Genomic DNA, 15,803 nt, shown 5'->3' on the forward strand with positions numbered 1-15,803 from the left:
ATAATGATCGTTGTTATTTTCAAATATTGATCAAAATTGAATCAACGTTTCTGGAATGAAAAAGATAGACTTAAAGTGTGATCCAGTCGAATTCTTTTTCAGAAACGCACCATTTTATATAGATCTTTTCTCGTAATAACGAGATTTTTTCTCGTAATAACGAGAAAATTAACTCGTAATAACGAGAAAATTATCTCATAATAACGAGATCTTTTCTCGTAATAACGAGAAAATTATCTCGTAATAACGAGATCTTTTCTCGTAATTACGAGATCTTTTCTCGTAATAACGAGATAACTAACTCGTAATAACGAGATCTTTTCTCGTAATAACGAGATAATTAACTCGTAATAACGAGATTTTTTCTCGTAATTACGAGATAAAAATATTTTTTATGTGGCCCTATTCGGCTTTCATACATGTCTGTATGGTTTTCCATGTTTATATTTGTATACAATGTAGGAACAAACCATGCATGTTTTGTAATTTATCTCCTCTTAATAAAGGAATAAAAATGTTAATGATTTTTGTTTCTTTTGCTAAAATTCTGTTCTAATTCTTGCATCAGTAATTCCAAATACACATGGAAACATTGTAACACCAAAATATAGAATAAAAAGACAGACGATACATTCCTAATCCTAACAAAAAAAAAGGTGTTATGAACAAGCAATGTTAATATTTGATGCCCTTTCAGCTCCATTTTTAGCTCACCTGAGCTGAAAGCATCCTCAGGTAGTGTAGATTCACGTTTGTTCAAATCATGGTCCCCGGGGGTAGGGTGGGGCCACAATGGGGGATGGATTTTTACATAGGAATGTATATATAGAGATAATCTTAAAAATCTTCTTCTTAAAAACTATTGGGCCAGGAAAGCTTAAACTTTTGTTGAAGCATCCTCAGATAGTGTTGATACAAGTTTGTTTAATAAATGGTCCCCAGGTGTAGAGCGGGCCACAATGGGGGAATGAATTTTGTCATAAGTATATATCGAGAAAATCTTGTAAAATCGTCTTCTCACAAACTGTTAGGCAAGGAAAGCTTAATTTGGAGGGAAGTATCCTCAGATAGTTTAGCTTCAAGTTTATTTTTAAAATCATGGTCCCTGTGGGTTGGGCGGGACCACAGTGGGGAAAGCATTTTACATAGGAATATATAGATACAATCTTTAAAAATATTCTGGGAAAGTTTTTAGTCCAAAAAGCAGTAGCTTGTGTGAAACATGGGTTGTGCAGATTAAAATTTGATCAACCATGATTCCCTAGAAACAAGAGGCCAATAGGCCTTAACCGTCACCTAAGTAGCATATAACCCACACACAAACTTGTCGAGGAGTCTCATATATTTATTTAATTGGGTTACATTCTGGAGTAGAAAAATTATAAAGAATCTGGGGGAATAAGCCGTTGCAAATGCCCACGACCTTCTCATACCTCTAATAAGAAGTAATAAACGTACGAGTTAACTGGGCATTTAAACGGTGGACAGTATTGTCCAAATGAAAATGTCCAAAAAGGCGTAACTGTGCTTAAATTTTATAGTATTTACTTATACTTTAAACTGGCAAATTTGAAATGACAATCACGTACTCATTTAAAGAGTTTAAATAGAAAAATGTTAATTACTTTCTAAAAATATTTTATTTACTAATTTATCTCAGTCATCATATACAACCCCTAACGCAGGGGAGTCGACAAAGAGTATGGAGGAGTCGATTCCACCATTTGTAGTAGTCGATTTTTTCCGCTTCGGAAACAGGTGGAATTTAGGTACCACCTTTTGTAGGTATTTAAAACAAGTTTTCCCCCCCAATAAAATGAGTGGCGCCGGAATCAAATTGAAAGTGGGGGGGGGGGTTAGACTTGTACAAAATATTGACAAGCTAAAAAAGATCTTTGGTATGTATAAATATGCAAAAAAAAAGTTAGCGCCCCCCCCCCCCCCGGTTCCGACGCCTATGATATATACCACACGGAAGACAGCGGTAGTCAAACCACTAACGTATAACAAGGGGGCTTGTTATTCGTCACTGGTCATACTTTGTGTTAGTCATTGGTCCGAGTGGTCTATGTGTCTTCTGGTACAACTACTATGCTTTTTCTTTCACAACAAAACACGCATTTGTAATGTGATTTTCCTGCCGATACAGTGCCGATGGAAGTGAAATACATGCCTAGTTAATCGTTGAATTTTCATTAGGCGCACACTGTACGTTTGAATTAGCTTGTAATCTGCATTTTGAGCACAGCTACATGCTTTTGTCCGGCGTATGTCCCTGTTGTGTCAACAAGACTCTCAAGGATTCAGAGATGGAACGTTTTATCTTGCCATTTAAAAGTTTCTTGCATGCACAACAACCATCTGTTTACAATATGAAATCGTGCAATCTTAAAGAGAATAACATACATTTCATATTTTAAAAAAGTAGTAGAAAACGCATATCAAATAATTTCAAGTTATTGTTAGCAAATTTTTAATTATTAAGAAAAGAAAAGAAAAAATAAATTTTAACAATGTATGTTATTAAGTATAAAAAGAAAATTACATTTTAACAATGTAAACAAAAAGATAAACACAAAAAAAAACCAAAACGCGTACGATTCGAACACCCGCTTTTACAGTGACATTTGTTCAAAGAACTCTTCGCTTACCGCTACACCACCGATTCGCTTGTTTAGAGGTTTAGAGGGTATAATATAGCTGATGGTATTGTTATCAGTATTACGCAAACAACTGGACTTAGCCATTCAAAGATCAATCTTAAAAATTAAAAGAAGAAAACTTACTTTTTAACAGAGTGGGTTTTCGTACCATTTTTTGGAAAATCGAAAAAGATAGAAGTTAATATGTGTTATCAATATTCGTTTTTTTAAAAATGGTACGATGACCCACTCTATGAAAAAATATAAATTGAACATCCGATTTCTATATCATTTTGTTGCAAAATTAGCATATAACTATTTTGTTGTCTTAATACATGTAACAATTAAATGTGAAGTTACTTTTGTGGGTTATGGCAGCACTGAATGTATATGATTACATATGTTTAATAAATGTAACAAAAGTGAAATTTATTAGAAAAAAAAATGTTAGTTTTTTTAATGGACCTATGTGGTTTTTTGCCTCGGCTTATTCTCCCAGATTCTTTGTAATGACGACCACCTCCCTGCCTGAAATCTTTCAAAAAGAACTATGAAACCTATAATTTTGTCGAAAAACTTAAAGATCTGGTCTACAAAATCATGAATTCAGTTTTCCTTTCCGGAGTATGGGAGTAAAGAATATAATTTTTAAACATTATATGCATTAACACCTATAGATGTACATCCATTTTGGTCCTGCCCTAGAGTCAAAACCCATACTCAAGGGGGCATGAACTTTAAAATTTTAGTTGAGGACTTTCTGGTAAACATAATTATAAAGTGAGTTTTTCATACAGATGTGTGAGAATAGAGAAGAAGAATTTAAAACATTATATGCATTAATACTATATTGCCATATTGCCCCCCCCCCTAATGTCCTGAACCCCTGGCCCAGGGGCCATGAATTTCACAATTTAGTTAGAGGAGTTAGTGGACATCATAACCATGTATTCAGTTTTTTGCCCTTCGGGCTTTATTAGATTTGATCACGCCCCGACCAAAATTATCACCTCATAATACTCAAAGAATGATTCCATATTCCTTATATATCGCACTCCGACCCATCTTCGAATATATTGCTAGTTTATTAACATCTGAAGACATCAGAGATATATGTAAGTATAATAATTGACCGGCGGGGGACACAGGAATTCTAATTCTTGTTGTGTCTGAAATGGCTCAGTGGTTACTTAGAGTACCTGACATAAGCTAACCTTATATATCTACGGTTTTTATGTTATGGGTTCGATACCACCAAAATTTCGGACAATATTTTTTTTTTCTTATTTTTTTTAGAATATTAAAAACTACTTAGAAATTTTGCTTTTGCAAACTTGTATTATAATATATTTGAATAGATTTAATTGGGGAAAAATAAATTCAAAATACTAGTAGCATTTCACTACTAAACCGAATGGGCATTTGCGCCATCTTATTCCCCCATCTCCTTTACATTTGTTAACTGATTAAAAGGTTTGAAATACTATTATTCATGCCTTTGATAAGATAATTAGCTCTACCTAATAGATGTTATTACATGTAGTCCTACAGTTAATGGTTCATTCAAGTTGTATCACAGGCACATGAATTTATATATTTTTCTGATAATAAAATACCATATCCATTACCTAGCAAAGAGTATATTTTTCATTATGAGAAAAATACATAAAGTCATTTTTTTTTTTTTGCTTTTGAGTCGCATAAACCATGTTTCAAAACAGGAGATTGTTACAAAGTTGCATCATATATTTACATGAACATGTATATATTATTTGCCTATGAATCTATTACTAGTAATGTTATCAAAGATAGCCGTCTTTGTTTAGTGGGAATTATGCGACATCTGTGCAGTGCTACACAAAATTTGTTTATAAACATGAACGTATATATTAATGATGAAACTTATTTTCAATTGAGACCACTTTATGCAGATAACAACTCGTTATGTTCCAGCTTGGTTCAATCCTGTACCTATATAGTTTGAATAAATTAAAGAACCCTCAGTTAAAATAGTTTTATTTGTTCGAGAAACCCACTACGTGAATTACATTTGGTCCAAATTTGGGACCAAAACTTGCATGAAGTTGACAACAGGCTGTAACAGTCTTGGTTGCTTTGGTGATAAGGTATTTCTTTTCAACATTTAGAAATAGCATTCTGGAGAAATGGCCAAGAAAGTATTTATTACCTTTTATGAGAATATAAAGGGTCACATATATGTAATGGAAAATTTATTGTATTTGTTTCATCTGGGGGTTTTTTTCAGAAAAGGTTATTCTTGCAAAATGAACGTAAATTTCTCTGGTAGAATTTTTTAGAAATTATCGTGACAAAAGAAGCACCTTTATTTATTGTTTTATATTCTTGATATATTATACTTTCAAGTTTGTTGCTATATATATACGTATATGTTTTTTCTCTGAAAATAAAATATAGTATTTTCTGATTAGTGTGTGATTTTTATTTTAGAATTGATATAATAATTATGCACTTCATTATTTTCTCCGAACATGTGAACCGCTCGATGCATTCGATCAATTATAATTATTTTTATATCACAAGGTATATAATGTTTTATGAAAATTTACATTAGATAATAAACAATTTTGACGTTATTTTGTAGCAGAGGGTTTGTGCACCTTAAAATTAATAGCATCAGAAAAGAATCAACACTGCGATTTACATCCAAAGATAGCTGACCGTTATACATGCATTTAGAGTATCTTTGAACTAGTCCATCACTGAGTCCTGACTCCATGATAAAGGATGATATCCCTAAACATATGAAAAACGGCCCCCTTTATACAATACATATAGAAAATCTATCATGCTTTTGATAATAATAAAATGAGAGTAATTAAATGATACATCCTGATTAGTGTTGATAGTTTGGATAGTGTTTTATTGTAATGATTGACCAATTATCGATGATTTTGTACACCCTGTAACTGTGAATTTTGTTCTGGTTTGTGATCGTGTCCTTCTAATGAATTTAAAAAATGAATAGAATGGATGGACCTTGGTGCAATAGAAAATATGAAAATAAACGAATGAAGCAGATCGGACGACTCTTATCACGTGACTTTTAGGCTTGGCCAAATATGCAAAAAAGGCCAAATTTTCAAAAATCTTTTTCTCTACTCCCACACGCGAGAAATAAACCAAATGGTTATGATATACAAAAAGTTCTCTACCAGAATAGTGAAATGCGTGGTCCCTGGATCAGGGATTCAGATCCTAGAGTAAGGCTAATATGGCCATATATCAAACTTGTATTAAATCTTGTAAAATCTTTTCTCTACTCCCATATATATTTGTTAAAAACTAAGTGCAGGGTATGATGATTGCACATGTGTTTTTACTAAGGGTAATTGCTGTGTGTCATCCATAAAGAATTTGAACTTGATCTTGAATGCTTAATGGTAAATTGTTACTTCGCAGTATTGAATTGAATGTGTTCTATTTTAAGAAATATACTTTTATATCCTGGGCATTGTATATTTGTAGAAAAAGCTGTATGCATTATAAATGAAACCGTGAATATTATAAAAGATTGAACATTAAAGGCCTGCAAGCTTCTTATTACCAAGTTTTCAATTTTTTGGCCCCTGAAGTTAAGGTACAGATAATCAGAGATTCCTCCGACTCTTGCCCCCCCCCTTCCACATTTTAATTAATGTTAAAATAAAACGGGGGTAACACCCAGAGGAGTCTCAGATTAGGGTTAAGCCTTTTAAATGAGGCTTAAAATGCAAACATAGACTCTCTGACATGTCTAAGGGGCGGTCAGGGCTATGGTACTCAGGTAAATGTCAAGGCATGTGGGCCTCATTTAGGGAAGTTAACATATGAGCACATTGAGGTACATTTTTCGCCTTTCATATATTTATACAGATAGATTTTGACAAAATACATTGACCAGCTGGAGGTGAAAAATGAACCCGAATGCACTGGTGTATTTTAAAGGCTTTCAAATGTGGTGCAGTGCTAAAAGTCTACAAAGATAGAATGTAAACAGTGTACCCCTACCATAGATAATGATTCATATCCCCCATCTGATTGTTTTTACTTTGGTAAGAAAGGGATTCTATAAGAGCATATATATCAAAGATTAAAAACATGCAAAAAGATTAAAAATTTTATTTTCTTCTGGGGGAATGTCATACCCGACATGCTGTACCCAGACTAGGCTTGATTTAGGCGTTCGTCAAGATGGCTGGCTTATTATAGAAGACACTTAAAATCTTTACAAGCTCGGTATGATACACCTCAGTAGTTACTTTAATCATGTTAAGTCTGAATGAGTAAGGAATGACCAGTATTTACTTCAACTTCCAACAAACTTCTATTTAGTCAAAAAACCTACACAAGCATCCAGATAGTACAGATCAAGATCTATATGTGAGGAAAAACTTTGTAATTCACACAATTTTGATATTTTACTTGCCAGGAAACTAAAATGTTGGCATTGTTTTGAACATGACATCGTATCAAAACTACCCCGCGGTAATATTCAGCAAATGGCTTGGCAACTCTAATGTTTTTAAAGATGCTATTCATTGATTTCTATCTGATAGCTACAGAACTGCATACCAGTTGTACTGCACAACAAAGACAACAATATAAAATTTAACCCAACAAATCATATCAAAGGATTACAATACACTGGTTCTGTATTTTTAAGTTGCGATGACTAGCAAAATCTGAAACTGTTCCAAATGTCTTGTCTGGAACTGGGTAAAATATAGAACAATGCTTCAAGTCTCTGGATCAATTTGTTTTAAAACAAAGATAATCCAGACACCTTGACTGTTGATGTGTAATTCACATCTTGTCCACAAAGTTGATACATGTATATGGCCACGAGTCAGTTATTGGTGGTAGCTGGGGGCTGGTCATGTAGAGCAGACAAGGCCAGGTCACTCCATTTTTGCTCCTGTTCCTTCAGTGTTTCATTGGTGGGGCCGTTATCTGGCTCTATCTCGGGAAGTTCCATCTGGGGAACAGCGACCTCTTCCATAGGGAGTTTGTCAACTCGCCATTTTTCATCTACTAGCTCCATGAGACGACCATCTCGAGCAACTTGGCTGTCCATCACTGTCTATCTCATTAGATCTAAGTAAATCACATCAAACAAGATGTACACATATGTGCATATATTGTTGGAATTAACACTGTTATTTGCCGGTACATAGAATTACCGAAATACCTGCGATTTACCGAAATACCCGGTAAAAACACCGAAATACCCTTCAAAAACACCAAAATGCCCATTATTACTCCATAAAGAGTGAATGTCTAGTATTTTATATAGATAGTTATTGTATTTAAAGTTAATTTTTTGAATAAATCAGCTAAGATAACTCTTTCATTACATTTAGTTTTTAACGTGTTGATAAAACCCAAATGTAACTAAATATTTTTATTAATTTATTTCTTGTAAATAACCATAATTAAATTTATTTTGAATAATTCATTTAAACTGGACATAAATGTTTTCATCTCATTAGTTAACAGGCTATTGCCGTGACCAATTAATTATCTACTCACAATAGAAAGGAGCAATTCTTCTAGAAAAAGGAATATTTATAGTATTATCATGTCAAATTATTATATGATATTAGAAAATAAAAGCTGATGAACTGTATTTTTAATTCTTAGTTATTTTATTCTGGGGAATAAAATGTCACACCTCTATTCGAGTGAAAGCAATTCATGCAAGAGTTATCGTTCTTGACCCAATGTCTACACGTTAAAAATCGCTATTTATGTCAAAATACTTACATTATCAAACTGAAAATTTGGGAAATACATTTAAACACTTAGATTCAAACTATGATGTTAAATATTTGTTCTCAAATGAAGCATTTTGGTGTTTTTGAAGGGTATTTCGGTGTTTTCACCGGGCATTTCGGTAAATCGCGGGTATTCTACCCGTTATTTGCTATAATAATTGTTATACTTAAATAATGTTTACACTCTTCATTGGCATGTCTTTCTCTTGTAAATTATAATAATATGTCATGTACTTTTCTGTCCTGGACTCTGAATTAGATATAGTAAAATGATCTATATTCTGTATATTTATACAGGTTTTTTTCTTTAGGCCTATGCAAAAAATGAAATTTAAATGAATAATTTTATACCAGGCCAAAAGATGCTAAATATCATTATAGAGAGAACGCATTTTTAAAATATGGTTTCTTATTGATTTAGGCAGCATGAGGATATGATTACTCCGATATGTTTTATTGACCATTCTGTATAAAAAGAAAGTGAAAGTAGAACGTGAAATATTGGGTGCAACAACAATGTCCTTCGATTTGAATAACATTAACAATCACGTAGTATCAGCTGAGAATTATATTCTGACTATTAAAATCTGTAATATTTTACGAATATTTCGTCAACTCTATATACTTACATCGGGTGTACGTGAAACGTGACAAGCCTTATTGAACCCCGCGCTGTGTCCTCAAGACCTGATTCACGGGGGCTTCTACGCAGACGCAACCTCAAAGTTAGTAAACAAGATCACTTCGGGATTAGAAGGATATTGTGTAAGGTTATTCGCATAGAATGGCAACATGCCGAGCTAGGTTATTCTGTGGTTTGAATATTCGTGGACTACACTGTTCCGTCAACAAGTGTACACCGCTGTCAGCAGTCAGGAAGCTGCACACAAACGGGCAAAAATCGCGTGCCGAGCTTCCTCGACTTTCAAACCTTGTTCTACGCCAAAGACGCAGTGATTGCCAATTTTCTAGGAGTATGTCGGGATTTGTTGGAAAAGACAAGGACATTGTCTTCAGACAAGTAAGTTAAACTTATAGTTAAGAAATACTAGGGAAAAGTGCCAAGTTACGACAGTTCTAAACACAGTTTTCATGAACTGAAGGATGAAGATATAATTGTAACGTTAGCTGTTCCAAAGTTCTGTTGCATACATAGCAATAAACAGATCAGAACATTTATGGATCTTATACAAATTAAAGTCTTAGATTGTTCATTTAATGTAATATAAGATTGCCAAGAAAGTAAACAATATCATGTTCATGATAGGTATACATGTATACAACAAATAAAGCTTGGACCAAATAAATTCACGCAAGGTATTTTAACAGTTTGATATTTAAAAAAAAACCAACTGTATTGTCCATGTTGTACCATCCATGCCTCAAAATTCATATGATAAACATGCACTTTTAAGCATATTAATGAAATTTACACTATCAAGCAAAAGATTTCTAGTTGAAATGGTTGAAATATTTTAAAAGATCTCTATACAATTTTTGGCTACATTGCTTATTTTCAGTTGCTTGAGTACAAGTCCTTTACATATTCCTATCTTGTCGCGGATCCAGACACAAAGGAAGCCATCCTTATTGACCCTGTCATTGAAACAGTACCCAGAGATAGCAAAATAGTCAAGGACCTTGGACTCAACCTCAAATACGCAAGTAAACCCACTTTTAAGTCGATCAAAACTATTCAATCCTTAGAGCATTTATATTATACTACAGTATAAATATTTCAAAGTTTTAAAGTACTGTCTGCCTCATTTGTGCATATCATTCCAAGACTAAAAATGACAACACCTGCACATGATCTCGAGCTGAGTCACTTTACTATAAATTATCAAGTAAATTTGCTCTATAATTTGGGTTAAAACAGCTATCTGCCATAAGGAGGAGACTAGATTTTGACCTAGATCACAGATAGGAAATTCAGCCAAACTAATTCTGACTCATGGTCACCAAATGCATATCTCAAGAAGGATCTCCTTATAAGTTACAGTAATCTAACGATAATACATGTTGCAGATCAGTGCAACCATGAACAATTATTTTTAATATAATATAATAATATATTGTGTGTGACCAATAAATGTTGATCTCCCTGGGTTATGACTGTCCTTGAAGGCATGATGTTTTGACCTATTGTCCACCATTACCTTGCCCCAAGATTTTAACTTTGCCATTATTGACATGCTGTATTTGACCCAGTTGTATGGTCCATGTAATTGTCCAGAGAGTTCTCTGTTGAAGGTAGTGTTTTTTTTTACTCCCATACTTGAATCATGCTGAATTTGACATACATGCATATATATATAACTATATTCTCTGTTCAGAGATCCCTCTTTGGCCTCATTTTGTTTAACCTTCTTCCGGAATTCATGCTGTATTTGACCTATTTTTCACTATTCCTTGTCCAAAGGGTCCTCTATAGCAGCATTTTATTTGACTTTCAGTTAATACCCATGTTCATGCTGATCACATCACTGGCACAGGGTTCCTTAAGAAGCAGTTCCCGATGTGCAAGAGTGCCATCTCTGCCGCTAGTAAAGCTGGGGCAGACATTAAGCTGAAAGAAGGGGATAAGCTGACCTTTGGGAAATACGAGCTTGAGGTCAGAAGTACTCCGGGCCACACTAATGGTAAGATCCATGGGGCTGGTGACTACATGGGAATGATATATCTGAGGAAAGATTTTTTTGTACAGTTTTATTCAGCTTTAAAATTCATTTTTAGTAAGAAATGTTTGAACTTTTTGTGTATTTCTGACAGGTTGTATCACTTATGTGTGGCATGAAAAAGAAATGGCGTTCACAGGGGATGCCCTCTTAGTGAGGGGCTGTGGACGGACAGATTTTCAAGAAGGTAAAAAAAAAAACCAACACATTGCGTCAAGTTAATCTGTATACATACATGTATGTTTATATTGTTTTATTGGAACATTGTTGTTATGTAAGGAGAGGATATTTTTGGTTAAAGGTAATAAATTTTATTGTCAAATATTAGCCTACAACATTTTTAACACTAAACCATAACATATGCAACCTTTTTATGTTTCCTAGAAGCACTCTGTGCAGAAATTGCCCCCTTTAAACAAACTAAAATACCCCATTAAAATCCCCAAATGGTATTGATTTTCACTACTAGGTGACCAAGAGGAATGTAAATCAATAACTGACTTCAACACACTTTAATATTTAGGCAAATTTATCAAATGATTGCTTGTATAAATTTTTTTTATTTCTTTTATTTATGAAAAAAAATGTCAAGAATAACAAGAGGCCCAGTGGACACATTGCTCACCTGAATTAACAATAGCCATAACTAATTCAAAATATCTTGACAATTTAGTAGAATGCATTTTAATTGTTTCAAAAGATCTCCAAATTTTCTGCACATATTTTAATGTTAGATGAAAGAAGCTGAGATTTTTTTTGGCTGAGATTGATCACTTTTTTGTAAATTTCTATGAATTTATAGGCCTACTATAGTGCATGAACATAATTTCTGACAGAAATGAACAGCTTTTATCAATATAAAGGAAACGATTAGTCAATTAAAAAATCTCATTTTGCATTGACAATGTTCTAGCTTTTTTAGACTGACGATTTTGATTTTCTGAATTTCAGGAAGTTCGGAGACTCTATACAATTCTGTACATAACAAGATCTTCTCTCTCCCTCCCAACTATACACTGTACCCCGCTCATGATTACACAGGTAATGTCTCGTATATTTCCGTTGTCAACAGTAATTCTGACACATTTACTCTAAAAAGTTTTTTGAGTTTTAGATTGACTTATCTTGGTGGCTATCGTATGTTTTTTTATGGGCAAATCTATGAATATGTGGATGATTGAACAACTCAATTAATTACTCTTCTCAAAATCTTTGAATTTCGAAACAATATGTTTATGTGTAATTTTACTAAAGTTTTTTAAACATATTGATGCTTACCACATGTTGATTATGTGTACCGCTAATTAGGTCAAACTAGCACCACTGTTGAAGAGGAAAAGATGATGAATCCACGCCTTACCAAATCGAAGGAGGAATTTGTAAAGATAATGAAAGAACTGAACTTGCCATATCCGAAACAAATAGGTGAGAAATATGTCAGTGTATGATAAAACTTCAGTCTGCTTTAGATAGGAAAGAGACATCACATTATTAAATAATAGACAACTATTATGGCATCACTACAACAACCACCATTCAGTATACATGTATCTATTATTGGTACCTCTTTGTCTTTTGCAAACAAATAGATAAAAATACCTGATTTTTTACCTGAGTAAACTATACTGTGATATACATGTATTTTCTGTGCTAAGTCCACTTTCTATTTTCCTAACCTTTCATCTCAAAATTTTTCTGGTTTCAACTGGTTTCGACTGTGGCATTAAGTTCAACTCTGATAACAATGAATCAAACTTGTTTATCTAATGAAAATACTGCCACTAATGAAATCTGCTTTAGCATAATGAACAATTATTTTATACAGAACAAAGGTAATTTTAGTGTCCCTCTTCAAATTTTACTACGGGTTTTCCTTTAGCTTCATCTTGCTAAATAGTTGCCGTCTTTGGGAAGAAAATCTTTGCTTTTGTCTTCATATCCTGCCCAGTAAATAGGTTTATATATAAAATGTAGAGATACATGTACTGGAGATATACATCTGTCATTTCTATATCAACCATGGTAATATTGTACAATTATGTACAACCTTTGATTTATCATCATTTAAAACCATTGTGGTGTAAGTACAAATGCATGTTCAGTCTCCAGTAATGGTGGACCCTTAAATGCCATGTATACTCTGTAGGCCTCTACCCTTTTAGAAAATTTGCAAAATATACATATTTTTTTTATTTTAAGACAAAGCCTTGCCTGCCAATTTAGTCTGTGGTTTGTACAATCTTCCGGAGGAGTTCTCGAAGAGTTAGGCCACCAACACATAGGGCTTCAGAAGCAAAGTTTGTACCGTACAGGCCAGTCAGGAGAACAGTCTGTGTCAGCTGTTTATTTACACCAGTCCGTGAACTTTTTAATTTTCATTGGTTGATTTAAGTTGATGGGATGATTGAATCACATTCAACAGACTTTACACCAGTGTGTGTTATTTTCTAAGAGTTTAACATTTTACTTTACAGTAGAGCTAGAATTATGTACAAAGCTCCTTAAATTAAGGCCTTTGAGGTTCTGTGTTATGGTCTGTGATAAATTATAAACTTACAATTGAACAAGAATTTTTTTTGATTCTCATCAATTTTTAAAATACATTTATTTAAATGTCAATTGTTATATTGTATACAAAAATGCAGTCTAAAGCATCATCTGGATGTTAGTACATTTTTTTCTGCATGCTCCAGATGTTAAAAAATGAAGCTTAGCTTTGACAAATCACCTGTTAACTGTTAATCTTCGTTCTTTTATATTTGTAATTTTGCATTGACAATATATATATATTTTTTGTTTGCATTGTGCAATTCATTCCGACATAATGAATATTCACCTACCAGTATACTATGTATGTTGGTAATAGATGCTGTAAGCAGAATATTTTATCTCTCATTTTTAACAATCAATTTACCTCCAAAATCAAATTCAGGAATTATGCTTGCAATTAATGATGATTTCTACATAATGTAAATTTTCATTGCCAAATGCACAAATCCTTTCATAAGCTACCGTTCTTATAAATAATGTCATGTATACAGTGTGGTTTTTATTGCAATATTTGTAATACAAACTGATATATTATTAAAAATTAATTATTCCAGTGTGGGTTTCTTGTAATTTATGTTCTTGGAAATCCTTTTGTTGCCTTCCTTAAACATGCCAGCTTTAAAATATTTCAGCAACCCCAAGTACATTCATCTTCCCAAAATTTATATACATGTATATGTAATATTATGACTATGAAAGATTCAATTAGAGAAAAACATCAACTAGTATTTGGATCTGTAAAAATTTATTAAATTAACTCATTACTTAAAAAAAAACACAAACCCCTTCCCCCCTCTCTCTCTCTCTCTCTCTCTCTCTCTCTCTCTCTCTCATATTTACAATCAAAAATGCAAATTCACTAAATATTCCCATTTACTCTTGAGTTAATTGACTCGTATACTTTTTCAAACAGATGCTGATTAACTGAAGAATTGCACAGGATGTGTTTCTTTGTTGAAAACATAACTTTGGGAAATGTATGCCTACATAGTAGTTAATGTAATTAACAACCAAATTAGAGTTAAAAATTATGCAAATGGACACTTAATCAACATGTAAAAGGTTTGGAGGAACTTTACATCTCTTTTGAAGGTTGAGGATGCCTTTAGAATCCATTAGAATGTTCTTCTGGCATGGTCCACTAGCTGATTACTTCTCCAATTTCTACCTATAGAAATACAACATTGAAAGTAAGAGAATGAATCTCTTATTATGCCTTTACAACCATTTGACAACTGACCTGAGATATTCCTTTATCTTACAAGTCGATTATCGATAAATCTCCATCCATTGCACAAACTGTACCTCTTCCATGTACCATGTGAACAAAAAGGGCCAATTTCTTACAAAAGTACATGCATTCTCAAAGCTTACCATTATTCGGACTTCTAATAGAATTATATTATTGTGGAATTAGAAAACTTTTTCACTTTACTGATATGTACTTCAAGTTTTCTCTGTGTAGACATGTTAGAATACATGTATAACAGTTGACTTGTAAGGTACAGGTACTCACTGACTGCTTTTTAGTGTTATGGTATTCCTTTAGGAATGAGGAATGATATTTTGTCTGCAGTGATCCCCCAAGCCACTCGATTTGTCTGGAATAGGACTACCCATGTTGTTATAATAGCTATCCAGATTGCTGTTCCAATCATGGAGCGTATCACATCTTAGTAAAAAAAAAAACAACAACAATTCCTTCATCATGAATCATGTAAAGCTGCAATATGTATTCACAAAGGTCTAGGGGAGTGGCACAAACCAGCATTATTGAATTATTTCAGAAAATGTAGGAATAAAGATGGAATACAATATTATAATTTGAGAAGGTTATAAATTAATTGTTATTGTCAAAAATACCAAATAAAGTGCTCATACATGTACTAACATGTTTTGATTTGTTTCTGTTGTTGATATTCTGGTTTAAGGAAAGCCTCTCTAAAAAACCAGATGGAGTTCACAAACCACAGAAATGGAAGAAAAGCAAACCCTCCTAGATTTATTGAAAAAAAAAATACATCTCATCTAATAATCAGTATTAATATTGTTTTGTAAGATAATGATTTTAAGGACAAAGAGAATTGAAATATGTACAGCGCAGAACATGATTTTATGATTCAAACTTATAAAAAATA

At 33.1% G+C, this 15,803-nt stretch overlaps 2 protein-coding genes across 2 annotated transcripts; one reads left to right on the forward strand and one right to left on the reverse strand.

Annotated features, from left to right (window-relative positions):
• Positions 1-7,426: 7,426 nt before the first annotated feature.
• On the reverse strand, positions 7,427-9,195 carry LOC128155852 (anaphase-promoting complex subunit 13-like). The gene is made up of 2 exons (XM_052817730.1): positions 9,067-9,195; positions 7,427-7,757 (listed from the first exon to the last, which is right to left on the reverse strand). The coding sequence occupies exon 2, from the start codon at positions 7,735-7,737 to the stop codon at positions 7,510-7,512; it is 228 nt and encodes a 75-aa protein (XP_052673690.1). The 5' UTR covers positions 7,738-7,757; positions 9,067-9,195; the 3' UTR covers positions 7,427-7,509.
• LOC128155851 (persulfide dioxygenase ETHE1, mitochondrial-like) lies at positions 9,155-14,780 on the forward strand. The gene is made up of 7 exons (XM_052817729.1): positions 9,155-9,458; positions 9,958-10,102; positions 10,894-11,079; positions 11,210-11,302; positions 12,067-12,156; positions 12,424-12,540; positions 13,315-14,780. The coding sequence occupies exons 1-7, from the start codon at positions 9,222-9,224 to the stop codon at positions 13,380-13,382; spliced, it is 936 nt and encodes a 311-aa protein (XP_052673689.1). The 5' UTR covers positions 9,155-9,221; the 3' UTR covers positions 13,383-14,780.
• Positions 14,781-15,803: the final 1,023 nt, after the last annotated feature.

The sequence above is a fragment of the Crassostrea angulata genome, chromosome 7 (genome assembly GCF_025612915.1).
Source record: "Crassostrea angulata isolate pt1a10 chromosome 7, ASM2561291v2, whole genome shotgun sequence".
Taxonomy (NCBI): Eukaryota; Metazoa; Mollusca; class Bivalvia; order Ostreida; family Ostreidae; genus Magallana; species Magallana angulata.